The sequence below is a fragment of the Erpetoichthys calabaricus genome, chromosome 4, assembly GCF_900747795.2.
Source record: "Erpetoichthys calabaricus chromosome 4, fErpCal1.3, whole genome shotgun sequence".
NCBI classification, from domain to species: domain Eukaryota; kingdom Metazoa; phylum Chordata; class Cladistia; order Polypteriformes; family Polypteridae; genus Erpetoichthys; species Erpetoichthys calabaricus.
The window spans coordinates 160,528,484-160,556,082 of NC_041397.2; the positions used below are offsets into that span (position 1 = coordinate 160,528,484).

The 27,599-nt window shown below is 38.1% G+C and overlaps 1 protein-coding gene across 5 annotated transcripts in view; it reads right to left on the minus strand.

Annotated features, from left to right (window-relative positions):
• Positions 1 to 27,599, minus strand: part of LOC114641433 (TIAM Rac1 associated GEF 1) — a 471,138-nt gene that overhangs the window by 280,377 nt on the left and 163,162 nt on the right. For all 5 annotated transcript variants that reach the window (XM_051925737.1, XM_051925739.1, XM_051925738.1 and 2 more), the window contains exon 7: positions 3,254 to 3,439. In XM_051925737.1, coding sequence (XP_051781697.1) covers positions 3,254 to 3,439 — 186 coding nt within the window. The remainder of the gene's footprint in view (positions 1 to 3,253; positions 3,440 to 27,599) is intronic.

A 27,599-nucleotide genomic window follows, 5' to 3' on the forward strand; every position in this document is an offset into this window, starting at 1 on the left:
TGGGGTTTTTGGATCTTACAATGCAAATCTGTGCCCAGGTGAGGTAAGCCTGGTAAATCTGCATAGGAAAATGGCAGACTGGCAGCAACTGAAGAATAACATTGGAGTGAGAATGACTCTGTGGGTGTGGTAAATGATAAACAATGATGCAAGAATTGAGAAAAACTAGAGGACTAGTGATTATATGACGTGGATTTATGGAATACAGTGGAAATGGCCAAGGACTGGGCACTCTACTAACAGAAACAGAATAAGATTTGGATTGGATTTATGCTATGTGTTAAAGGATAGACAGAAGTCCATGTTATTGGAAGATTATGGAGGTGTGCGTGCAGACATTACAGTATGGGTTTTGACAGAATGGCAAACTGGGAAGGATGGCAGAGGATTTGGCAATTTAGAGACAGGTGTAGTATAAAATTTGGGTGGCACGTGCACCTCTTCATTTACGCATCTATAGGGCATGTTATGGGAAGAATAAGGGGACTATGGATGCCATGGACTGAAGTTTCAAGGACCACAAGAGCATGTGGAATGACCAGATAGACAGACAGTTATGCTCAGATTAAATAGGCTGAAATCAAACAAATCACCAGGACCACATAATATTTACTCTCGGGTTCTTAAGGAGACTAGCTAGTACATATATAAACCCTTGACACATACTTTTAAGAAGTCACCACATACTGGGGAGATTCCAAAGAACAGGAAAATGGCAAATATTATCCTGTTATATAAAAAAGGGTGACTAGGCAGATCCAAGCAACTATAAGCCAGTACACTTAACATGAATCACAGGAAAATTAATGGAAGTAATTATTAAGAATAAGATTGAGCAGCACATGGCAAGTACAGGAGTTTTTCTGAACAGTCAGCATGGGTTCAGAAGAGAGAGGCCATGTTTTACTAACATGCCGGAATTATATGAGGAAGCATCAAAAGGATGTGATCAAAGTTGAGCATATGATATTTATCTTGACTTTCAGAAAGCATTTGATAAGGAGCCACATGAGAGATTGGGCATCAAACTAAAATAAGTTGAAGTACAAGGTGATGTGTTTAGATGGGTGCAGAACTGGCTCAGACACAGGAAGCAGAGGGTGATCGTGTGAGGAACCTTATCCAAACTGGCTGATGTTAAGCTAGGGCCACTGCTATTTTTAATATATATATATATATATATATATATATATATAAATGATACAGATAGGAATATAAGTATCAAGCTGGTTAAGTTTGAAGATGATACCAAGACAGGCTCACCTGCAATACTTTGTGCAGTTTTGGTCTCCAGGCTACAAAAAGGACATAGTAGCGCTAGAAAAGATCCAGAGAAGAGCAACTGGGCTGATTCCAGGGCTAAAGGGGGTGAATTATGAACAAACATTAAAAGAGCTGAGCCTTTTCAATTTAAGCAAAAGAAGATTAAGAGGTGATATGATTGAAGTGTTTAAAATTATGAAGGGAATTAGTACAGTGGATCAAAATTATTATTTTAAAATGAGTTCACCAAGAACACGGGGGCACAGTTGGAAACTTGTTAAGGGTAAATTTCGCACAAACATTAGGTAGCTTTTCTTTACACAAAGAACCATAGACACTTGGAATACGATACCAAGTAGCATGTTAGACTAACACTTTAGGAACTTTCAAAACTAGACATGATGTTTTTTTAGAATAATTAAGTGAATAGGACTAGCGAGCTTTGTTGGGCTGAATGACCTGTGCTCGTCTGGACTGTTCTAATATTCTAATGAAAGGCACTGTATAATAAATAGATGTGAAAGGCACTATATAATAGGTAAGTTCTGCTTCATTTCGACCCCTTCAAAAGCTGCACCCCGAACTGAAATTTTTTTCACCAACCACTACTGCAACCCAATAAAATATCACTGCAGTCTATTAAGAAGATACCTGCACTGCTACATGGTACAAACAAATTCCAGATATTTTCTGTCTGTGTAGAAAATCAAATTAACTCAATGTAACATATTCTGATCATGGAACTCACTGATGCTGATGCTGCTGCTTCATGCCCTGTTCTGTACTTTATTACAGTTCTATATGAAGTTACACACAGCATCTAGTTTTTCATCTCTTTTCACAAATGTTCTTAACAATATATAATTAGAATACCCAGATGGATCTGAATCTGATGGGTGAATTGTTTAACTTTCTGTGCTAACCATGGATTTTCCATTGCGTGCACTATTTTCACACATAAGGCAGCTAGCAAATGTGCCTGGTAGTAGAGTACCTTAGGGAAAATGTAAATGATAAACATGTTTCTGTAGTTATGTTGATCTTGTTTACACTCAAGTGAAGAGAGGTGCTGAGCTCATAACTGATTAACTCTTGGTAATAATTTAGTTCCAAATAACTGAGTCCTCTGGCCAAATATACATAGTGCCCAGGGTTAGGACTATGATTATTCTGCAATTTTTTGTTAAAAAATATTAATAATAAATAATATATTTAATGCCAGTTACAAGTATTTGATTGTGCTGAGCAATGGGAAGGGGAAGAGTAAGGACAAGGTAAAGCTGGAGCATAGATGTGGGAAGCAATGAAATAACAAGGACTTTAGGGACATTCAAAGCTAGATTTGTCATTATTTTGGAAGAATTAAGTTGAGAGGGACTGGCAAACTTTGTTTGGTTGAATGGCCTGTTCTCATGCAGATTGTTCCAATGATGCTAGGATACACACTTGGATACCTGCAGTGGTGGTAGCCTCTTGTTTTAAGATTTTTTATCTTACACCAACGAGGATGCAGAAGACTGAATGACACACATTTTTTTTCAATGTACGTTTGAAAGCTGCAATCATCAAAGACCTCGTTCTAATAGCAAGTTATTCCAGGTGGGTTGTTCAGCTGACTGACACAAGGCTTCACAATAACATAACGCTATTGAATTTCTTGCCTTTGTACTACTGCTGTACCCCTGAAACTATATGCATGTGCATTAATTTGTAAACTATGTTACCAGAACTTCATATAAAATTATTATTTAGTGCAAAAGCTTTTAATGGCTGCAGCTGGTAAGGAGGGTAGAGATTATTTATTTTGGTGTGTGTCACTTTGCTATTGAACATGAAATATACCTATTGCAACAACTTTTGCTCCAGATGTTAAGAACCAAGATGTGTACCAAAAAATAAAAAAGTAAGAGTTCACTTATTATGAAGAATATCACAAATTAATAGAATGGAAATCAAATGCAATTTGTATAAAGAAATGTAATGAACTTACCAAAGCATGAAAAGAGGATACAGAAAATATCCCAAGGCGTCCCATGGCAGCTTTAGTTTGTCGGCTTGCAAATGCTAAAAGTCTTTTTGGATTAGGCAACTCTCCACCTTGTAAACTTGATATATAGCATCGAAAGCGAAAGAGTTCCATGTGGAATTGTTCAAGATTTTGCTCCCACAGAAATATCTGAAGTAAAATAAGAATTCAGCTTAACAAATCGATTCATTCACTTTGGTGGAGATCATTCTTTTCATATCAGTAACACACAGATTTAAAGAACAATAGAAAGTGCGTGCCTTTTTTATGAAACTGTCTATAAGTTAAACTATTTCTAAAACTATTTCTACATCATGTGTGCTTTAAACCTAAGAAAAAGGAATTCACCTCTTGCAAAATTAACTGTTAACCAAGATAAGTCTGTTATATGAAGTTGCGAATGGAAAACATAGGCACAACTTATTTCTACACTGAAAATACTGAAAGGAGACAGAGACATATGATGACAATACAGCTGTTTTTTTTCATGAGAAACAACCTCTTTATTCTTATTGGCACAAACATGCTAACACAGCTTTTCTCTACACTTCATTGAATTACATACAAATGGTCAGAAGCAACTTACAGATTGTTGGGACGCTAGAGAACAAGGAAAGAAAAGCTCTAAATTGCACTTTTCATTGTTCATTTTTTAATTAAATACTGGGATTCTGTATTGTTGAAAATAAACAATAGTTAAAGATCAGAAAATATTTTTGTGTAATTAATGGAGAAATCCAGCTTACTTGGAGGGGTTCAAAAACATTTTCTTCCAACTTTATTGTAAATGTTCATTTATATAAGGATAAAGACAAAATATTTCATAGTGCCAGAGAGAAAGGAATGGTACAGTGTAAAGGTATTTATCATCCCCAATTAAAGTACACTGCACTCCAGAATATTTTAGAGTCAGCAAAGTTAAGCTGGATGACAAAGATTATGATGTATAAATCAGTAATAATACCAGTGATTTTTTTATATGGGGCAGAAAAATGGGTGTTGACCAAGAAACTAGAAAGGAGGCTGGCAGTGTAAGAAATAACAATTTTGAGGAGGACAAACCAAAGGTGAGTGTTATATGGCAACCCTGATTTAGTGGCTAAAGTGAAATCAGCATTAATAAGATAGGTAGGATACCTTGAAAGGATGAAAGTGTGGAGAAGTGTCAAGAAAATTTATTTAGGAGTTCCAGATGGAACAAGATGAACAGGATCACCAAGTAAAAGATGGTGGAATGATGTTGTAAATGATCTGAGTACGTGGGATTGGAAGAGTAAAATAGGGAACAAACAAGAATGGGCACACAAGGGAGGCCAAGATTCTTCACTGACTGTAGCTCCAAGGGTTAAGGTATTTTTAAATGAAAATGTAGTAGTGTGGACATAGCCTTAGAGTGGCACCAGATGGGACACTACTGACTACTTAATGAGTAATTAAAATTTGTTCTGATAACTTTAACTACACTACCAGCATGCTGTTTGGTCTTGCTCAAATCACAACCAGACTCTCATGGCAAAAAACAACAAACTACTCCCCTTGTATTTAAAATTAGAAAAAAAAAATATTATTTTAAACTTAAATAACACAAGTGGCTGAATAAAAGTCTTTGGGGAAAATTACCTAATTCTGTATTAATTCTGTTCTGTTTCTCGATCACTTCAGCAGGGTAGGGGTAACTGAAAATAACTTTAAGGTACATTTTTCTTCTTGTGACACCATACTAATTTAATATACGTATTTAAAAGGTGGTTTGTAGCCATAAATAAGGAGAACAAAGATATGTAGGCCACTGTATCTAGCTTGTTTGAAAATCACTTTGGATGAACGTAATTTACTTGTATTTCTCAAAACTTATCTTAAAAGGTGAAGTCATACAAACAGTTAAAGACCAAATCTTCACAGATATCAAAGGTACCTTCAGACTTATTAGCAATTCCAAACTTGGAATTGACTAATAATATTGCTTATATTATGGCTTTATGATAATTGACAAGACTGACACTGGCTTTGCTGCATGCCAGAGCTTGTTTAACCCATACACAAGGTAAACTCCTTCTGCAGTACTTGCTTCAAAACCTTTATGGCTGATATTAAAGAGCTACAGTATGCAATACGTTTTACAATTATTTTCTTAAAGAATGTTTTTTGCAATTGCATAAGGCAAAAGTGTATTTTACATGGAGTAGCTGAAGGGGCTGATGATTGCTTACAGCATCTGCAACAGACATTGTCAAATGGGTAGACAGTAAGTCAAATCTGTCATCATTACAGCCATTTTTGAACTAGAAAGGTTTTCACATACAAACTTGAAACAGAAAAACACATTAAGCAGATATGACCACTAGATGAGCCAGGAAGTGTTCCCACTAGAAAGGAAGTGCGGCAAAGCATAAAAGAGGGGGAAGAAATTTAATCAGGTGTAGATGGCAGAACTCAATCCAGAAAAAAAAAGAGATTGAAGTGTACAGTTGGTGTTAAAAGTGTCAGTTATTGTACATAGGAGAAAACAAATGAAGAAAAAAAGCAGTGGGGCAGATGAAAGGCTAGAAATATTTGAAAAGTACTTTGAAATAGATATGAGTCAAAAAACAGCAAAAGTGTAAAAAACAGAAGATTAATCCAAATGGGATAAAAATATTGATAATAGATAGAAAAAGATAACACAGATAAGAATGTGCAACAAAACAATCATATTTGCTTTAAACTTATATTTAAAATATAAATGTAAAAAGTGAGATTAAAATGTTAATATGAGACCATTACAGTCTTATCTCTTTTTGTTGTCTGGATTCAGGGAATCTTGCTTCCAGGGAGCCAAAATCTGTAACTGATGTTAGTTCATGGATCTTCTCAATTAAAAAGTTTTGAATCTGAAAAGGAGGTAGCCACCCTGTGCTGCAATATGGAAATAGAGGAATTCACCTATACATACAAAGACAGTACTGTCCAACCATTCTGAGTACCTTGCAGAATTAATGAAGACTCTCGTACTTCTGATGTAGTATACAAGGGTGAAGAGCTATAACAGGTCAATTCAAAACAAATCCCAAAAAAGAATGCATTAGTTATAGTTGGGGTTCACCTATTAAAGAGACAGATATGCAGGTTTGCTCCACTGACACGAAAATGTGCACAGTGTTTTTGTTTCCAATCAAACTCGATTCTCAGTCCTATACAAAGTCTGTGGACTAAAGCAGACAGGGCTGTGCTGCAGTTAGAGCATGCTTGAACTTTAAATGCAGGACTGGCATAAACTTCAAAATTTATACTAATTGCACTTTTTTCTGCTCAACCGGATAAATCCCAATCCACCATACATAAACTAAGTGAGAAAGTGATGTTCTATATTATCTTAAACTGGAAAAATTGATTTCTGTCTATGAGGACCTGTTCAAACATTTTTTTGCAAGAATTAACATGCCAGGTCTGTGTTCAGTCTTTCTATGTTATTGCTATAACAGTTGCAAAAACATAAAGTGACTTTGTTTGTCTGTGGCAAGGATGCCTTTTGCCACCCTTTTACCTCAACTAACCACACTGAATGATCTGCTTGTAGAGCAAATTATAAGCCATTATTAGCAGCAAACAAGAAGTTGCACATTTCTTTCAAAAATTATATCAAAAACAAATGAAAAATGTCTTTGTGAAACGCTTCAATTTGTTCTGAAAAACTAAACAGTTAAACTGTAATTGTAGTTGGACAAGGATTGCAAAAAGTTGCTCACCAGAGTACTATTTTTTAACCAGAGTCAATACACTAGAAACAAGATTACTAAACCGTACCAGTGTTATTCCCATTAACTAAAACAAATATAAAAAATATATCATATATTTATTTATGAAATTTATTACATTTATTATTTATATATAATATATTAAAAAAATGTCGTTAGCGAAAAAATAATCATGATGTTAACCAAAACAAACAAAAATGAAACATTTTCTGAAAACTAAAGCTATACAAAAAAAAAAAAAAGTTGTACATGCAAGTGTGCAGGTGCCGGTGTACATTCATTAAATATTATTAAAAAATGTGCTGTAGTAAGTTTGGTTAGAAATGAGTATTGATTCATGCACATGTGGAAGTTTGATTTTATTGATTGTTTCATTTATCAGTTGGCTTTCCCTTCTAAAACTGAGAGGGAATACCAAAGCCTCGTCTCTTGTCATTAACTTATTCTGTGGATTTCATTGGCCACGATCAGAACATTAAAAAATCTGGATGAGAACAGGCTATTCAGCCCAACAAAGCTTCCTGCTCTATCCACTTAATTTTCCCATAATTAAGTGTAGCTTTAACAGCCCATAAAGTTCTACTGTCTACCACATTACTCGACAACTTATGCCATGTGCTTATGGATCTCTGTGTGAAAAAAAATTCCTAATGTTTGTGTGAAATTTACCCAAATTTACAAATTTTCATCTGTATCCTTTTCAACAGTGACAGTTCCAATCCACTGTACTAATTTCCTTCATAATTTTGAACACTTCAATCATGTCACCTCTTAATCTCCTTTTGCTTAAACTAAAAAAGCCTCAGCTCCTTTAATCCTTCCTCATAACCCATCCAGTGTATTCCTGTTTTTAGCACTTCTATGTCTTTTTTGCAGTTTGGAGGCCACAACTGCACACAGAACTCCACAAGGTTTCTAACCAGTGTGTTATAAAGCTTCAGCCTAACCTCCTTTGACTTGTACTCCACAACTTGTGTGTATATAAACAAACATTCTATTAGCCTTCTTAATGGTTTCAGAATACTGTTTTTGAAGTTGATAGTGATGAGTTCACAACAAATCCTATATCCCTTTCATATGATGTACTTTCAATTTTCAGATAACCAATTGAGTATTCAAATCTAACATTTTTACTTATCTGTACTACTTTACATTTACTTAAATTAAATTTCATCTGCCACAATTTTGCCCAACACTGTATGCTGTCCATGTCGCTCTGTAATGATTCAACAGATTCTAGATTATCTGCCAATACACCTAGCTTGGTATCATCTGTAACCTTAACCAGCTTGTTATTTATAATTCTATCTAGTGCTGGGCAGTATGACCAAAATTCTATATCACGGTATTTTTCAAAATTATACCAGTTTCACTGTATTCAACGGTATTTTTTCCCATGCATGAGTGGATGTTAACCACATTTTCTGCAGTAGACTGGCTAAGAATAACCTTCTCCACTGTCATGAGAATTGCACATTGTACAAAAAAACATTTTAATGTGCACGCAAGGATTAATACAGGTATACATGGCCCCATAAAGTGATAGTTTTCAAGGGGGTGGCACTAATGAACAGAAGGAATCACATTGCATGACAGTTGCAGTCAAAATACAGAACCTTTTTATTGAACAAATTTTGCAAACAACACTATAATTTTGACAACATATTTTCAACCATCCAAAGAGGCATTTAGACTTAGTAAAATATCCTGAGGTGTTTGTCAAAAGTTGTATTGCACTGTCATAGAAAAGGAATAAATCGTAAATATTTTTTGTAAACCAAACACACTTTCTGTTAATGTTAACAATCTCTGTCAATTGACACGTTAGTTATATGGATTGTAATGACGTTGGTTATCTTGATCCACCGCTTGCTTTTTTTGTCGTAGGCAGTACCTCTAGCAAACGCGTCTACAAGTAACGTCTGACTCGAGTGTCATCTAGTTTTTTCAGTTTTACCGGAGGATGTGGGGGGTGCCAATCTTAGTTCCATACATTCATGGTACTCCAAAGCATGTTTACAGCTAAGGTGGTGCAGCAAATTGCTTGTGTTGCTGCCTCCGGCGACAACTTTAGTTGCATTTGTAGTAAATAGTTGTTTAGTCCACATCCGACCTTTTAAAACCAAAGTATCACCAGACATGGCTCCTGTATTCGGCAAAAGTTCTTTGTCATCATGTTCAACTTTATCACCTGCTACAGCTTCAGTTTCAGAATGTTCTCTGTATATTTTCACCGCTCAATACCTCCACAAACGCATGTACTCCTCTACACACATGTTTAGCGGTGTAGCAGTGAAAAAGGTCCCTCCATAAACAGTTTCCGAACATTGTTTAGGCTATTTAAACCAGTATTGTGGTATAAGAAAAATCCATATCATAACAAAAATAAAAAACGGTTTTCGGTATGAAATGGTATACAGTACTGTGCAAAAGTTTTAGGCAGGTGTGAAAAAATGTTGTAAACAAAGAATGCTTTCAGAAATATAAATAATGACTGTTTATTGTTATCAATTTACAAAATGCAAAATGAGTGAACAAAAGAAAAATCTAAATCAAATCAATATTTGGTGTTACTACCTTTTGCCTTCAAACCAGCATCAATTCTTATAGGTACACTTGCACAGTCAGGGATTTTGTAGAATTATAGTCAGGTGTATGATCAACCAATTATACCAAACAGGTGCTAATGATCATCAATGTCACACGTAGGTTGAAACACAGTCATTAAAAGAAACAGAAACAGCTGTGTAGGAGGCTTAAAACTGGGTGAGGAACAGCCAAACTCTGCTATCAAGGTGAGGTTGTGGAAGACAGTTTCATGTCATGGCAAGATTGAGCACAGCAACAAGACACAAGGTAGTTATACTGCATCAGCAAGATCTCTCCCAGACAAAGATTTCAAAGCAGACTGGGGTTTCAAGATGTGCTGTTCAAGCTCTTTTGAAGAAGCACAAAGAAACGGGCAATGTTGAGTATCGTAGACGCAGTGGTCGGCCAAGGAAACTTAGTGCAGCAGATGAAAGACACATCAAGCTTATTACCCTTCGAAATTGGAAGATGTCCAGCAGTGCCATCAGCTCAGAACTGGCAGAAACCAATGGGACCCAGGTACACCCATCTACTGTCCGGAGAAGTCTGGCCAGAAGTGGTCTTCATGAAAGAGTTGCAGCCAAAAAGCCATACCTCCGACGTGGAAACAAGGCCAAGCGACTCAAGTATGCACGAAAACATAGGAACTGGGGTGCAGAAAAATGGCAGCAGGTGCTCTGGACTGATGAGTCAAAATTTGAAGGCAGTTTGTTCGTTGAAGGGCTGGAGAGCGGTACAATAATGAGTGTCTGCAGGCAACAGTGAAGCATGGTGGAGGTTCCTTGAACGTTTGGGGCTGCATTTCTGCAAATGGAGTTGGAGATTTGGTCAGGATTAATGGCGTTCTCAATGCTGAGAAATACAGGCAGATACTTATCCATCATGCAATACCATCAGGGAGGTGTATGATTGGCCCTAAATTTATTCTGCAGCAGGACAACGACCCCGAACATACAGCCAATGTCATTAAGAACTATCTTCAGCGTAAAGAAGAACAAGAAATCCTGGAAATGATGGTATGGCCCCCACAGAGCCCTGATCTCAACATCATCGAGTGTGTCTGGGATTACATGAAGAGACAGAAGGATGTGAGGAAGCCTACATCCGCAGAAGATTTGTGGTTAGTTCTCCAAGATGTTTGGAACAACCTACCAGCCGAGTTCCTTCAAAAACTGTGTGCAAGTGTACCTAGAAGAATTGATGCTGTTTTGAAGGCAAAGGGTGGTCACACCAAATATTGATTTGATTTAGATTTCTCTTTTGTTCATTCACTGCATTTTGTTGAAGAAAATAAATGATTAACACTTCCATTTTTGAAAGCATTCTTTGTTTACAGCATTTTTTCACACCTGCCTAAAACTTTTGCACAGTACTGTACCTCCCAGCACTAATTCTATCTAAATAATTTATGTATATTAATTAACTATCAATCATGGATAACCCATTATCAGCGAATTGCAGACAACTTTCATTAAACTCCAATAAAAAAGGTGTTTAAATTCAAACATGCCACACATACACCTTAGAAAATACAGTTATATATTTTGAACATTACATGCATGGAGGATTTTTCAAGATTGATTAGCCACCTCTACGCTTCAAATTCAGTCAGTACTTAGCATGGAAAAAATGTTATACACCAAAGAAGGCAGAATTTCAGCAATTTAATCTTATATCGTACAGACATTACTTTGTTTGGTTATAATACATACATATACCTTAGAAAATACAGTTATATATTTTGAACATTAGATGCATGGAGGATTTTTCAAGATTGATTAGCCACCTCTATGCTTCAAATTCAGTCAGTACTTAGCATGGAAAAAATGTTATATACCAAAGAAGGCTGAATTTCAGCAATTTAATCGTATATTGTACAGACATTACTTTGTTTGGTTATAATACTTTTGCAGATGCGTAACATGAAGTCAATGTTATCAATTGAGCTGACGTTACACGTATGTTTAGTTTTAATCAGATTATCAATGCTGATGTTCCAGTGTGGGTGGTGAGGTGTAACAGAGCTGCATCGATAGCAAATGGACAGACTGCAATAATTTAATATAATTCCACAGCATTACAGAGCTTTTAACAAAGGATTTTGATGTACTGTGCTTAGGAGCTCATCAGCATTGTTAATTCTGAAGTACACTATCCTGCTCAGAATTTATTTTAACAAGAGTAATGTACCAAATCTGTTCTATTGAAGTAAACTCTACAGATCTGTTTGTGCTGCAAACTTTCTTTGTCTAACATTGACATACAACTTATTACTGGTAAAGCTCTAGAACTATATGGGTGATTGCAGATTGCAATCTTCATATGTCATGCAAAAAAAAAAACCTTTAGGAGTCTGCATCTCTAATTGAGATGACACAATCTTGTGTAGGGAAATCACACTGGGTTTCATGGATCTGTAATGAACAGCAAATGAACAGCAATTAAATGGTCAATGCCATCCAGCACCTGACTGTAAAACCTATAATGAAATCTGCACTTATCCTATTCATTGCTCCTTATCGATTATAACATCTACATTTATACCCCTACATGAAATTGTGCAAAAATGGTGTTATTTGCTGATGGTTAACTTCATTATTTTTCCGTTTCTTTCCAAATGTAATTCAGAACTTTGACTTTTAAATATTTACTAATGTTTGAAATTCATTTGTATCCTGTGTTATTAATGTCATCTTTGCTTTTACTTCTACTGAATTCTTTTGACTATTTGTCAAAGTGCTATGAACATGAGAAAGGTGCTATATATATGAAATGTACTATATGTGTTTTAATTTCTGCTACTATTGTTACTAGCCCAGTTCAAGTAATAACCTCAATAGCATTTTAAAAAATAAGCAAATTAAGAATTCATGAAACACATGTTCTTTCAAGGTTTTAAAATGAGTAGATGACATATAGTCCGCATCAACAGATAAATATAAAAATAAATATAAAATAAGACTATATGTGTGTGCTACGCTTACAGCTCACAAAGGGAATCTCAGAAATAAGAAAGCTTGAAACAACGTAACAATTTGCTTAAACTTGTTGTAGATTAAAGTAACAAATGACATCATAGCACAGTTCTTATTTGATTCTTGCATTGTCTGATTAAATTTGAAACCATTATCAACAGAAAATGGAGCTTGCCACAGATAGTAAAATTTTATTGACTAAGGTGATAGGTATAACATGAATGATATACAATTTGACAACTATAAAGAAAACTTTGTTTTACACTTGTAAGCCAGCGTCTGTGTGGACAGTTTTGGTATGACAAAAACTGAAAGGTGATTTGTGAAAAACTAAAAGCAAGCAAAAAAATCTGGAGCGTTCTCCACTCAATTTTCTTGTATACATAGAGATTATATAATAATTGTATGAATATGTCAACTTGTGAAACAAAATATGTACCTATTCAAATTTCAAATTTATTTCATAGTTTTTTATCTGATTAGTTAAATGTCCGATTACGGTGTTATTTTGTGTTTGTACCATGTAACTTCTTGCATTGTTGATAAGTTACATAACATTTAAAAATAATAATATGTGCAACATAGTTAATAAACTGTGACTAAATAAGATGAACAATTAGACATTCCCAAAATTATATATTATTCTAGCCCTGTCTTTAACTATTTCATTTTGTTTATATGAAAACTCAAAGCATAAATGTGTATGCAACTGATTTGTTTGCTGTTTGCTTTTTAACTCTCATTTTCAAATAAAAAATTAAATGTAGGTAATAAAAAAAAGCACAATCAATGCAAAAAACGCAGAAAATCAGAAGAAATGACAATTAATTCACAAACAGTACAAAACTGATGAAAAAGCAAAACACATATGAAATACAATTCACAAAGAAGTAAATCCGTAGTGTAAGTATGGTACAGTATGTAAATTACAAAATTTTAAATTTTAAAGAATATCTATACTTTAATTAAAAATGATCTCTTACTAGAAAAATTATAAAACAATGACTTTATTGATCGTAATTTATTAAATTAGTTCAAACCACCACCGTAATTACAGATAAAACCCAATTTCTTTTGTTGACAAAATAATGTGTAACAATGAAAAACAAACTTACCAACCGTTAGTATTCAATTGTAGCCAATCATACATGATAAGTATTGAACACAGATACTTACTAACACTAAGTTACGTAATTTCACCAAAGAATTAATAACGTTTTGTGGAAATTCAGAACCAACACAATGAAGAAAATTTCGCAAATACTATTAAATTACTAAAAGTACTGCATTTTAAGCACAAAACCAAAAAAAAGCAAAAAGTAAATTTCAAAAAATGATGGAGTAAATTCTAGAAAATCTCTAGTTCAAGGTAAAAAAGGTAGAGAACAAATTTGATGCCCTTAAAAATGTCAATCCTAAGAGGCAATAAACTTTTATTTTAACAAATGTGTCATAATGATCCATACCAAATATCAGAAGTATACTTCTGTATACTAACTATAGTTAGTTATTTTCTTAAGGGCATTGATGAGTGCCAATTTGCCAGTCTTTTGTAAAGCATATAAAATCTGGATTGTTCTCCACTCAGCCTTCTTTATACCTATGGTAAAGCAGTTACTACTAACGTCTGATTACAATGAAACTTCATATCTGTGTATTTCAAACAAAATTTCTATCACATATATTTGTTTATAATTCAAGTTTATATGGCAAAGAACTTCTTCAGGTAATCCAATCAAACTGAAATTTCAAATCAGACTGCTTTTTGTAGTCAGTAATATACCACTTTCAGTCACCTCATCAAGGTAAAATTTCACATGAAAAGCTACTATACAAAATTTCAATTGTTTATTTTAGCTATGTACCAGTTTATCTGAAAAATTTTGAAATTTGTTCAGGTAAAGTACCACTTTCAATTGAGGTATGTTGCCCAAAAGTTAATACAAAACTAACATTTTGATATAACAAAATGCCAAATTTCATTTATCTAGCTCAAAGCATACTCAAGTTCTTATATCTCCACACAGACACACACATAATTGCAAAATTGGTCAAAACATGTTCAGGAGTGCATGAAACAAGGAGATTCATTAAAATCTTGTGGTCAAACTTTTTCGTGATTTTTATACTTTCTCTATACTAATATGAGAAAGTAAAAAAGAATGAAAAACTAAAATTAGAAAATAACAAAAAAAGTAAAACTAAATAAAAACAAAAAATAAAGAAAAACTAGATAAAAACTAAAATTAGAAAAAGGTGAAAAACTAAAATTAAATAAAAAATAAAACCAAAAACAAAATAAAAACCAAAAACTATCTTAAAGCTAGAAAAAAACACCTTACTACATTTGTTCATTAGTCTGTTATCTTGGACAAAAGGCTCCTGAAATTTATTAGCAAGTTTTCATGATGCAAGTCCTAGAGGTGGTCCTTAACAACCAGGCAAGGCCATTTAGCAACAAATTACGTGCTCGTAGAAGGTTCTAAAGTGGTAATGTAATGCAATTAAAATTTTAATGAAAAAAAATTATTCATTTTCACACAAAGAGATACAACTAAAACACAATCAGGAAAAAATAATAAATAAGGTGCCAGGGGAAGGACAAGCAGAAGCCAAAGGCCAGGAGCAGTTCCATCCCCAATACCTTAAGTGGCAGTGGTCAGCTGGAGGCAAAACCAGCTTGGAAACTCGCAGGGATTCTTGGGAAGTGGACTTTTGAAATGCAGCCCTGTCCGAATCCCTGGGTGTTGCAAGTGGGCACCATCAGGAGATGACTGGTTCCCAAACAACCACGAAGTGCTCCCTACAAGTATGCCGGGTCACCAGAAGCCGTTTAGTTTGCAAAGTTGGGAGGCAGCAGGCAACACCCAACTAGAGGTGGACAGAGAAGGATGAGGAAATTGTTTCATATGATTACTGGCTGTGCTTTATTATGAAAGGTGCATGGTGGATTAAAAATCAATTATTTGAACCTGTTAGTGTGTTGGGCATTGTTGGGTTTGGGGCTCAGTGGTGCCAGCAATTGGTTACACTAGCAAAAACAGGTTTTCCAATTCTTAGGGGTGAGTTGCTATTATATTGTATGTGAACAATCATACTTGACCGAGCTCTGTAACCACTTAGCCTTCTTCGTTGGGTGGAGATCCATATTAACATGTTTTTGAATTGTAACCTCACTGACCTATGGAAATTTTTATAGTCACATGCAAGACAATATTGTTTTATCACCAGTACACTTTGTGTGAAGATAATAATACTACTTTCACTTGAACCTTGTTAATATAATGCTATTGTTATCTTTGACCATGCTTCTTATATTATAAAGCTCAGATCTTTATGTCCAACTAGTATAACTTCCCTGTGGTGACTTAATCCAATATGAAGTGGAACCCCCCAGAGGCCAGAAGCAATATACTTGGGAAACAAAAAAGGCCTCCCGGCAAATATTTCATTATCATTTTCTTGTGGCATACTACAGACAACTGAACTAGGAATGGTCAAATATTTTAAAAAAGCTTTTAATGCACAGTAAGGCTCAGAGTTGTCTTTGTTGGACTTTTTAATTAAATAAAATACAAACCTGCTTCATTTTTTGTGAGACAAACAGTGTTTATAACAATGTTTTTATTACAGTCTTTACACTGGCATAAAAAATCAACTTAAAAGAAAAGTTAGGACTAGGCTCATTTTCAGGAAAGCAACATTAAAGGAGGATGACTTGCAATCTTTCAACTTTATAAAGCTAGCATCTTAGTGGGACGTCTAGTACATAAACATTCTAATGAAAATTACAATCAGTACAAATGATTTTTTTACAGTAACAGTCTGCTACAGTACACTGATAGGTAAGCATGGCTCCCTCACAGCTGTCCAGTTCAAAATGCAAACCCAAGTACTGCCTGTTGTCCCACACGTGTGCTTGGGAGTCAACCAAAGGGACCAGGAAACGCCAATTCCATTCCAGGACAGGGGGCAGTGGGGTACACTAAACCTCTCTCTTTTCTCTCTGCAGACCAAATACGAGAAATCCTTCCTGTCCCAGCCCCGAGGACGTCACTTCCTATAAACCACCTATAAACACCACTCATCTTCCATACTTAATCAGTTCTGTTTTGGACTCTAACCTATACATTTTACGCAACTTTAAAGCCTTTTGCAGCAAGGGAAACTATATGGGTGGCTGCCCTAAACCTTTGTTGTGTGTCCGGCTGTTTCTTTCACACTGGCTCAGTCGGCAGGATGGACTCCTTAAAGAAGCAGGAGAGAACCCTTAGAGGAGCCTGGACACACCGTCTAAGCAACTGGAAACAGGTGGGAGATTACCGTTCGTGAGGTCCCATGGTGAGGTCGGTTGGTGTTGGTGGAGGGAACCTGAGGTGCACTTCGAACCAAGGGTCTGTTAAAAAACCCTGGGTATGTGGACAGAGGGCACATAGAATAGGGCTGGGGTCAGACAGGTACACATGCGGGACTGTTTATGGACTCCCGGGTGAATGGTCCGCTCCAAAAGCTCCCACAAAGGGAAAGAACCTTGGTGAATGTGGGAGTACCCCAGGTTGGCGGGCAAGGACAGTGATGAAGTGGGAGTTTGATCCCCAACTGCCAGTGGCTCCCCAAGCCATTAAATTATGTACTCAAGTCGGGTGTTGGCTACAACCCGAACGAAATAACACCCGATAAACAGTCAAACAAGTAGCGTGTGTGCTACTGATTAAAGCCCTCCCGACTGACCTCGCCCAGCCGGCCTGGAGTCGGCTAATCAAGAATATGGTCTCATTAATCGAGATCATACAAACTGTAAAGGCGGTGACCTACCCAGAGGAAACAGAAAGGAACCCCTGTGAACACGGACGATCTTGTGTGCCTACCTCAGTGTCCTATCGCAACCCTATAGAGTAAACCCAGGGACCTTCTATCTGTCAGCGGGCGTCGTCATGTGGTGAGCAAGGGATCTACGGAGGCACAGAGACTGTGAGGTGCTGTGCTCTCGCTAACCCTCTGGCTTTTGAACATACTAGGGAGGTTTTATTAAACGGGATGAAAACACCAGCCATCATTGATTCGGGCAGTAACATTTCAATTGTTGCTAGCCACTTAGTGTTGCCACGACAATAGCATAAAATGAAGACCAGTATAACCTGTGTACACGGGGACGTCCGTCAGTATAAATCTGCCGTGTGCTTTGTCAGCTGCGACGGGGCGCTAAAAAAACTGACGGTAGCCGTCATGGAAGATCCTCTGTCCCTGGTGATACTCGGGAGAGACTGGTCAAACAGTAAAAGCACATAACATTCCGCCTCCCTAAACAACTGTTAGGCCTAGTAATGGACACTGAGACTGCGTCCTCAGCTGACTTCACACTGTGTTTACAGCCAGATGAGGGGTGGAGTACGGCCTCTACTGATGACGTGGACATTCCAGGGCCGTCGCGCACCAATATGTCAAAGACAGACGCCGTGGCGGTACAGGAGGAAACCACGCCCATTGAGGTCGCCTCCAACCCACTTTCTCAACTGCACTTCCAAATCAGGCAGACACTAGCTTCTTTTAAAAGGGAGAAATGGAATGATGACTCCCTTAAGTTTATAAAGAATGCATTTGCACTCAGCATCCTATGCCACAGGGTCCTCGCTTTGTGCTGAATAATGACCTCCTATATCGGGTACCTGAACACAAGGGGGAAGTGTGCTCCCTGTTGCTAGTTTCATGGCCTTAGCTATGGCAAGTCTGTGAGCTAGCACACACCCACCTCTTCGGAGCCCATTTGGGGCCCGAAAAGACTCTCAAGTGTATCAAGCACCGATTTTTTTGGCCAGGAATCAATGAGGAGGTCCGCCGCTTTTGCGTGTCCTGCCCGGAATGTCAACTGTGGCAGAATTATCTCAGTGCTCAATGTGAGCTACCACAGCTATGCTGATGACACACAGCTCTACCTATCAATAGCACCTGATGACCCCGATTCTCTTGATACACTAACACAATGTCTTACTTGTATTTCTGAATGGACGAATAGTAATTTTCTAAAGCTAAATAAAGAGAAAACTGAAATTTTAGTGATTGGCAATAATGGATACAATGAGGCTATTAGAAATAAACTGAATGCATTAGGATTAAAAGTCAAGACAAAGGTAAAAAGCTTAGAGGTAACTGTTGACTGTAATCTGAATTTTAAATCGCATATTCATCACACCACTAGGACAGCATTTTTTCACTTAAGAAACATAGCAAAAGTTAGACCTCTTATATCATTGAAAGATGCTGAGAAATTAGTTCACGCGTTTGTTTTCAGTCGACTAGATTACTGTAACGCACTCCTCTCAGGACTACCCAAAAAAGACATAAATCGTTTGCAACTAGTGCAGAATGCAGCTGCTAGAATCCTAACTACAAAAAGAAAATCCAAGCACATTTCTCCAGTTTTGATGTCACTACACTGGTTACCTGTGTCATTCAGGATTGACTTTAAAATTCTGCTTAAGGTTTATAAAGCCTTAAATAATCTTGCCCCATCTTATATATCGGAATGTCTGACATCTTATATTCCAAATCATAACCTTATATCCTCAAATGAGTGTCTCCTTATAATTCCAAGAGCAAAACTTAAAAGAAGTGGTGAGGCAGCCTTCTGCTGTTATGCACCTAAAATCTGGAATAGCCTGCCAATAGGAATTCGCTTTAAAAAAACTGCTGAAAACACATTATTTTAACATGGCTTTCTCATAAATTCACTTTAATTTAATCCTGATACTCTGTATATTCAATTCATTAGAATAACCATTCATGGTGGCTCTAAAATCCGTACTAATCCCTACTCTCTCTTCTGTTTCTTTTTCCGTTTGCACCACCACCATCTACTTAAAGCACCAGGATGTTCCAACATTGATGGATTAAAAGCCAGAAGTCTGCATGACCATCATCATCAAGTCCTTCCGTGAGAACCCTAAATACAAAGAGGACTATTTCATTTATGTTAGGTAGAATGCCCAGAGGGGACTGGGCGGACTCGTGGCCTGGAACCCCTGCAGATTTTATTTTTTTCTCCAGCCATCTGGAGTTTTTTTTTTGTTTTTTTCTGTCCTCCCTGACCATCGGACCTTACTCTTAATCTATGTTAATTAATGTTGTCTTATTTTAATTTCTTACTTTGTCTTTTATTTTTCTTTTCTTCATTATGTAAAGCACTTTGAGCTACTTTTTTTGCATGAAAATGCACTATATAAATAAATGTTGTTGTTGTAGTCCTCGTTCCTACCTCCCACTCTAAATTCCTGGCCCATTGGCAAGGCCCTTATGAGGTTAAGGAGAGGAAGGGGCTTGCAGACTATTTAGTAAAACAACGAAATCGTCAACTGAGCGAGCAGATACACCATGTCAACTTGCTGAAACCATGTAAGGATAGGGATCCTGATCCCTCCTCTAGACATTATTCGCTCGCAAATCCAACCTTAACTTCAGTCGTGATTTGACCACCCTTGAACGCTGAGAGCTAGAAGCAGCCATCTCAGCGATTCCTGAGGTAGTGAACGAAACCCCATGGCGGAACTCACTGTTTGTGCATGACATAGTGACTGAACCCAGGGTAGTAGTCCGAGAACGCCCTTTTCACCTTCTGCAGACAAAAAAAGCTGAAGTGGAGCTGGAGATCAAACAAATGCTGGAACAAGGTGCGATAGAGGAGACTCATAGTCCCCGGTCTAGCCCTATAGTATTGGTCATAAAGCCTGACTGCAGTTGGAGGTTTTGCATTGACTTCTGTCACCTTAACCAGGTCTAATTATTCAATGCTTCGCCAATGCTGCATGTGGATAACCTCCTCGAACGGCTAGGACATGCTAAATTCCTGACCACCCTCAATATGACAGAGTAGTACCGGCGGGTTCCCTTAACGGATTTCGCAAAGAAGTAGACAGAGTTTAGCACACCTAGCGGATATTGGAAGTATCGTGTCCTTCCATCTGGGTTCCACAGGGCTCCAGCAACCTTTCAGTGTCTGGTGGACAAAGTGCTCTGGCACCATAACTCATACAGTGCTGCCTACCTGGATTATGTTATTATCTATTTCAGCACGTGGACGGAACACGTACAGCAGGTGCAAGAGGTATTACGGACACTGAGTGAAGCCATCCTACAAATTAATCCAAAGAAATGTTTCTTCAGGTTAACAGAGGCCAAATATTTAGGCTACCTATTTGGCCGAGTTACTTTACAACCACAGTGTTCAAAAGGTGATGCCATATTGAAATGGCCCCGTCCGAGGACCAAGTGGCAAGTCCAAGCCTTTCTTGGACTTGCAGGCTACTATCACCGGTTTGTGCCCCATTTCTCCAATAGAGTGGCACACTTGACAAACCTCACAAAGGTGCCCAAATCATGTCGTATGGGATGCTAAATCAGAAACTGCATTTAGTGACTTGAAACGGGCCCTTACGTCAATTCCAGTGAAAACCCGACTTTTCATTACCTTTTATCCTCCAGACAGAGGCTTCAGACACAGTTCTTGGAGCCATGTTGAACCAAAGCATCGATGGAGTTGAACACCTCAGGCGGAAACTGTTGGACCGTGATACCATGTACACGGAAGTGGAACGGGAAGCCCTGGCAATTAAATGGGCGATCACCCAGCTGAGGTATTACCTCTTAGGCAGTGAATTCACCAAGGTGACAGACCATGTGCCACTGCCGTGGAAGGCCTTGCACAGGGAGTCGAACCCACGGGTCAGGAGGTGGTTCTTGGACCTCCAGCCATACAAGTTTTCGGTCCTTTACAGCTGGGGTAACCTACATCCCTTTCAAGGTGTCACGACCTCTCGGCCAGGTATGCTCAACGCGATGGGTCTGGGCTTAAGGGGGGGGAGCCATGTCAGGACCAGGAAACGTCAATTCCACACCAGGCCAGGGGGCACCCAACCTCTCTCTTTTCTCTCCGCAGATCAAACACGAGAAATCCTTCCTGTCCTGGCCCCGAGGACGTCACTTCCTGTGAACCACCTATAAAAACCCCTCATCCTCCATACTTAATCAGTTCTGTTTTGGACTCTAACCTGTACACATTGTATGTTTCTTTAATGCTTTTTTTTTAGCCAGGGAATCTATACAGATGGCTGCCCCAAACCTTCATTGTGTCCCCAGCGGTTTCTTCCACACTGTGTAGATTTTGCATGTTCTTCCAGGTCTGTGCTTATTTTTTGCTTATGTTTTATGTTTATGCACATTTGTTCAATTGCGAGTGAATGTTCCTTAAAATAGACTGAAGCCCCAACTGGGATTGGTTCTTGTCTTATGACTGAGGGTTCTCATGGAGCACAACTACGAATATCGGCAGAGGTTCTTTGCAGCCTTTGTCGATTTTCGTAAACTGTTTGACTCAGTTGATCAAGCTGCTCTGTGGGATATCCTGAGACTTCGTGGGACCCCCTCAAGGTTGCTGGATATCATGGTCAGACTGTACACTGGTACTGTGATTGACGTGCAGAGTGGAGGCTGAACCTCTGCATTTTTCCCAGTTAATTCTAGGGTTCATACTCTGTTCAATGCTTGCATGGACTGGGTGTTAGGCAAGGTTGTGGGGTCCAGTGGCTGTGAGGCATCTGTTGGACGAAGAAAGATTCACTGATCTTGACTTTGCCAACGATGCTGTGATCTTCGTGGAGTCAATGGAGGCTCTTGAGAGACTGAGTGAGGAGTCTGAGTGTCTGCGCTTACAAGTGTTCTGGGTAAAAACCAAGATCAATGCCTTTAATGACCTATTAGACCCAGCCATCAGCAGTGTGTCTGTCTGCAGAAAGAGTGTCAAACCTTGTTGAGAGGTTAACTTACCTCGGCAGTCACATTCATGTCTCTGGTGACTGTTCCAGGTAGTCACATTCATGTCTCTGGTGACTCTTCCTATGAAGTCAGTAGATGTATTGGGAGAGCATGGGGAGGTTATGAGGTCACAGGAAAGGGGTGTGTGGCGCTCCCGCTATCTACGCAAAAGGACAAAGGTCCAAGTCTTTAGAGTCCTGGTGCTTCCTGTCTTGCTAAATGTTTGTGAGACATGGATGCTTTCCAGTGACCTGAGCCAAAGAATGGACTCCTTTGGTATTGTGTCTCTTCGGAGAATCCTTGGGTACCATTGGTTTGACTTTGTGTCGAATGAGCGGTTGCTCATGGAGTCCCAAATGAAACACATTATCTGCATTGTGAGGGAGCGTCAGTTACAGCACTACGGGCATGTGGTGCAATTCTCCAAGGGTGATCCGGCTCACAGGATCATCCTTGTTGAGGACCTGAGGGGACACCCACATAACACCTGGCTGCGGCAGATAGAGGGTAATTTCCAGAGAATGGGACTGGACCGCGTGTCTGCCTGGGGGGTTGCCAACTAGGATCCCGAGCTGTTTCATTGTGTGGTGGGTGCAGCAACACGCTGTACTAATAATGCATGCTCCCCAACATGATCTGACCACTTGATACAGAAAAGTAAGAAAAACAAATTCCCAATGAAGGAAGTGCTTTCTCAAAATATTTTGTATAAGGAAGCATTTTCTGCTTAGATATGTTATAATATTTCAAGGAGTTATGTAAGCATACAGGTATTTATACATGTAGTCAAGCATACAAGTTACTAGTATACTGTACATAGGAACATAGAATTCCACAAGATATTTTTTTGCGCTTACAGCCGTAAGTGAAGTGCACTCGTCCAATATTACAGCCTTCTTGCACAGACAGCAGGATATACTGGTATGGGCTAGTTTACTTTCAAACAGCATCATTCACTGCTTTTAATGTCATCTTGTTTGCTTAACTAGTAGACGAGTAACAAGGTAAGGTGCAAATGATAAAGTACCAACAATTCATCAAATTTCCTGGACACAACCATTAATCCCTATGTGTTTTAATCCTGAAGGATCTGTTTAATGAAAATATTTGGAAAGAAATCTAGACAAAATGGGAAGAACTGAGAAATACTAATCATCTCTGGGCAACAGATTACTTGAACAGTTAAATCAACAATATAAGAAAGGCCTGCTGTGGTGTGATGAAAGCTATGTTTTAATAAATAAGTTCTGCTATTGGCAAAGAAAAAACTGTTTTAGAGTAAAAACTTTCAGTCACTGTGGCAATCCAGGACTGAATTTATTGGACCCTGGCATAAAAGCTATTGAGCATAACAGTACAATGTTCACTAATATGACAATTTGGTATTACATATTTCTTTTTTATGGTACATGACATCAAAGAAGTTAAAACAAGAAAGACTGGAGTGGTTCCAGTTAAAACATGACTATACAAAGTGAGTAAAAAGGAAAATGTGAATAATTGTGTATAGTACAGTAAAACCTTGCTCATCCGTTCCTGTCTCTTTATTTAGGGTGGGTGAAATGGACAAAAAATCATATCTCAATATATTTTGGCTGAATGGCAATATATAATATATATCTAAATATTTAAGTGAGCAAAATTTTAAGTTGTTAACCAAAGGCATACAAGATATGACAAGAATTTATTTAATTATCAAAATAAAGGTTGAAATACATAAGAAATTAATATATATTTTTAACTTAAAGGCCCACAGTACCTGAAAGAACTACTGTATCTGCTTTCAGGTTAAGAACATAGTGTAAATGTAGATAAAATGCTTAAATGTAAGCAAAAAATGTTAGGCCTGAGGGTTCTGAAAATTAAATTGAAATTATATGAAAATTCAGCCTACATTACAGTTAAGATAATAATAAATATAAAATAAATAATATTATAACAGCAATTTAAATAAATACATAAACTGTCTCTTACTTGCTCTCCAATATTTTAACAAACAAGTTTGTACATTAGACATGCATTTTTAATTTGTTACAGTTTCAAATTGCATGTTTTTTTTACGAATAAAAAAAAAAAAAGTCCAGACTAAGTTCATTTTACATTTTATGCTGTAGCTAACTTAAACTTCACTTCATGCAATAATATATTTAACTGACATAACTCATTGTAAAGGCAAGCAGTTTAAAACTCAGTTTTACTGTGTAATTCTGGCTTTAATAAATATTAACACTTAATGTTTTTCAAACTTGCATTTCCCAATAATCAGATGAAGTCGATGCCTAAAGCACTGCATTCTTTGCCAATACAGGGATTGCACTGTTTTGATAACTTTGCTCCCATTGTCGGTTGTAACAGAAAGGAGCCTCTTTTCATCCATCTTTCATTTTGGGAGGGTGTCCATTGTTCTTATTTTTACATACTAATTTATCTTCAATTACAACTTGTGTGTCATGCCACTCCATGTTCCAAGACAGTTGTTTGCATGCACGTGAGCACCAGTGGGGGCGGGGTTGCTAGCAGAGCATACAGCATACGTAGTAGCGAAGCCTGGAGCAGACAGTGAGGGATAAGAAAAAAGGCTTTCTGCAAGATTAAAGCAAAACTTTTAGATTAGATTAGATTAGATTAGGATAGATAGGATAGACAGATAGATGGTGGTCCAGATCTGACTATGCAACTTTTAATGCAATGCAATAATTGCATAATTACATCTGGACCACCCTGTGTATGTATGTATGAATATATATATATATATATATATATATATATATATATATATATATATATATACTAGCCAACCTGCGGCGTAGCATATGCTGCATAATTATGTATTGATGGGTGAACACTTCCTGAAAGACACAGTTGTCCAAATGGGGTGGGTTTGAGGATACAACTGTAAGTGAATGCAAAGATGGAACTCTGGAGAGAGGGCGGGGAAGTGGGCCCGAGAGGTTTCGGGTCCTAACCGTCCAACGACGGGCCGGCACAACCGGTAACGATCCTTCCGCAGGTTCACCTACGGAACCCGTGTTAGGACATTTACATCCTCTAGATAGGCAAGTTCGATCGTCTGATGCCCATTCTGCCGATTTCTTAAGTCATCTCTTAGTCATCGTTCAGTACGCACTGCCTGCTCATGTTTCCACCCCCAACTCCTCACCTGAATTGCTTTCATCTGTGTACAGTCCACATGCACTTGTGAGTCACGTTGACTGTTCATTTTCCACACACCGCCTCAGTCGCATGCACCTGTGAGCCATGTTCGGGCCGGGTCAGGCTTCCCGTGTTGAGTCCAATTAAGCCAAAGGCTCCACACTTGGTGGTAACCTTCCATCAATTCCTTTAAGTTTCAGCTTTGCAACCATACGCTACAGTTCACATGCACCTGTGAGCCACGTTCGGGCCGGGTGAGGTTTCCCGTGTTGAGTCAAATTAAGGCACAGGCTCCACACCTGGTGGTGCCCTTCCATCAATTCCTTTAAATTTCAGCTTTGCAACCATACGCTACAGTTCACATGCACCTGTGAGCCACGTTCGGGCCAGGTGAGGTTTCCCGTGTTGAGTCAAATTAAGGCACAGGCTCCACACCTGGTGGTGCCCTTCCGTCAATTCCTTTCAGTTTCAGCTTTGCAACCATACTCCCCCGGAACCCAAAGACTTTGGTTACCCGGTTGGCTGCCCGGCGTGTCATGAGAATAACGCCGCCGGATCACCAGTCGGCATCGTGTATGGTCGGAACTACGACGGTATGTGATCTTCGTCGAACCTCCGACTTTTGTTCTTGATTAATGAACACATTCTTGGTAAATGCTTTCGCTCTCGCGCCATGGTCGGCTGTTTAGTGAATTGTTGGTGGGCGGGGCTCTGTGAGTTGGCGGGCGTGGCTCTCTTGCGTGCGTCTTGCTTGCCATGGACTTAGTGAATTATATATACAGTGGAACCTCGGTTTGCGAGTAACTTGGTTTACGAGTGTTTTGCAAGACGTGCAAAAATTTTTAATAAATTTTGACTTGATAAACGAGCGAGGTCTTGCAGTACAAGTAGTATGTATACTCTTTGTCTGCTGAGCGTCATGTGTATGTGTGTGTGTGCTCACTCGTGTGTGTGTGTGTGCTGTGATGTTATGTACGAGTCCCTGTCTTGCACACTAAAACACAAAGCTGAGTCTCAGTACTTTAGCAACACCAGCTTTACTCAGCTTGAAATAGACACAGCAATGAGGCAGGGCCCTGCGCATTTATAATGTTCCTTGTATCACCCATCGACAGCAGGCGCTTATAGCATGTCCGCGATCTTTTCGGATTCGCTTTTACGGCGAACTGCTACAGCGCTGGGAGACTGCGATTGCTTTGCGACGCTCTTCCGCGTGTCGTCCCGTTGGGTGGAATCCCACAAGAGCTCACTCACACCAGCCATGTTTCTTTTCAAAGGTAAAGTGCAGGTTAATTTGTTTTATGTATTTTTACTTTATATTTTGTATTAATCATTTTTATATGAATAGTTTTGGGTTGTGGAACAAATCATCTGAGTTTCCATTATTTCTTATGGGGAAATTCACTTTGATATACGAGTGCTTTGGACTACGAGCACGTTTCCGGAACGAATTATGCTCGCAAACCGAGGTTCCACTGTATATAGATATATAGATATATATATATATATATATATATATATATACATATATATAGCCAGAGTGAGGTTAGTTATACAAAGTGTTTTCTCCTTTTCTGTTCACCTATTGTTAATGTGATCCTACACAACCTTAATAAATCCCCTTTTGTTTGGACCTTACCTGGCGTCTGGGGGTTTTGTTGGGATTGAGACTATTTTGATAGCACCCAGTGCAGATATACGTGTATATATGGGTTATAGAGTCACTATTGTCACATGTACAAAGTACAGTGAAATCCTTTCTTGCATATACTAATCAACATGCAACACATTGTATATATATATAAATATACTTATGTATGTACAGTATATATGAACTACATGTATATGCAGTGCCTTGTAAAAGTATTCAGGCTCTTCATCAATTCTCTAATTTTACTGAGGAACAATTTCAATTTGTTAATAAGTCCATAACACTTCACACCACCCTGTCTCATCTGGAGAACAAAAACTGTTATGCCAGGCTGCTGTTTGTGGACTACAGCTCTGCATTTAACACTGTCATTCCATCCCAGCTCATCACTAAACTCCTGGATC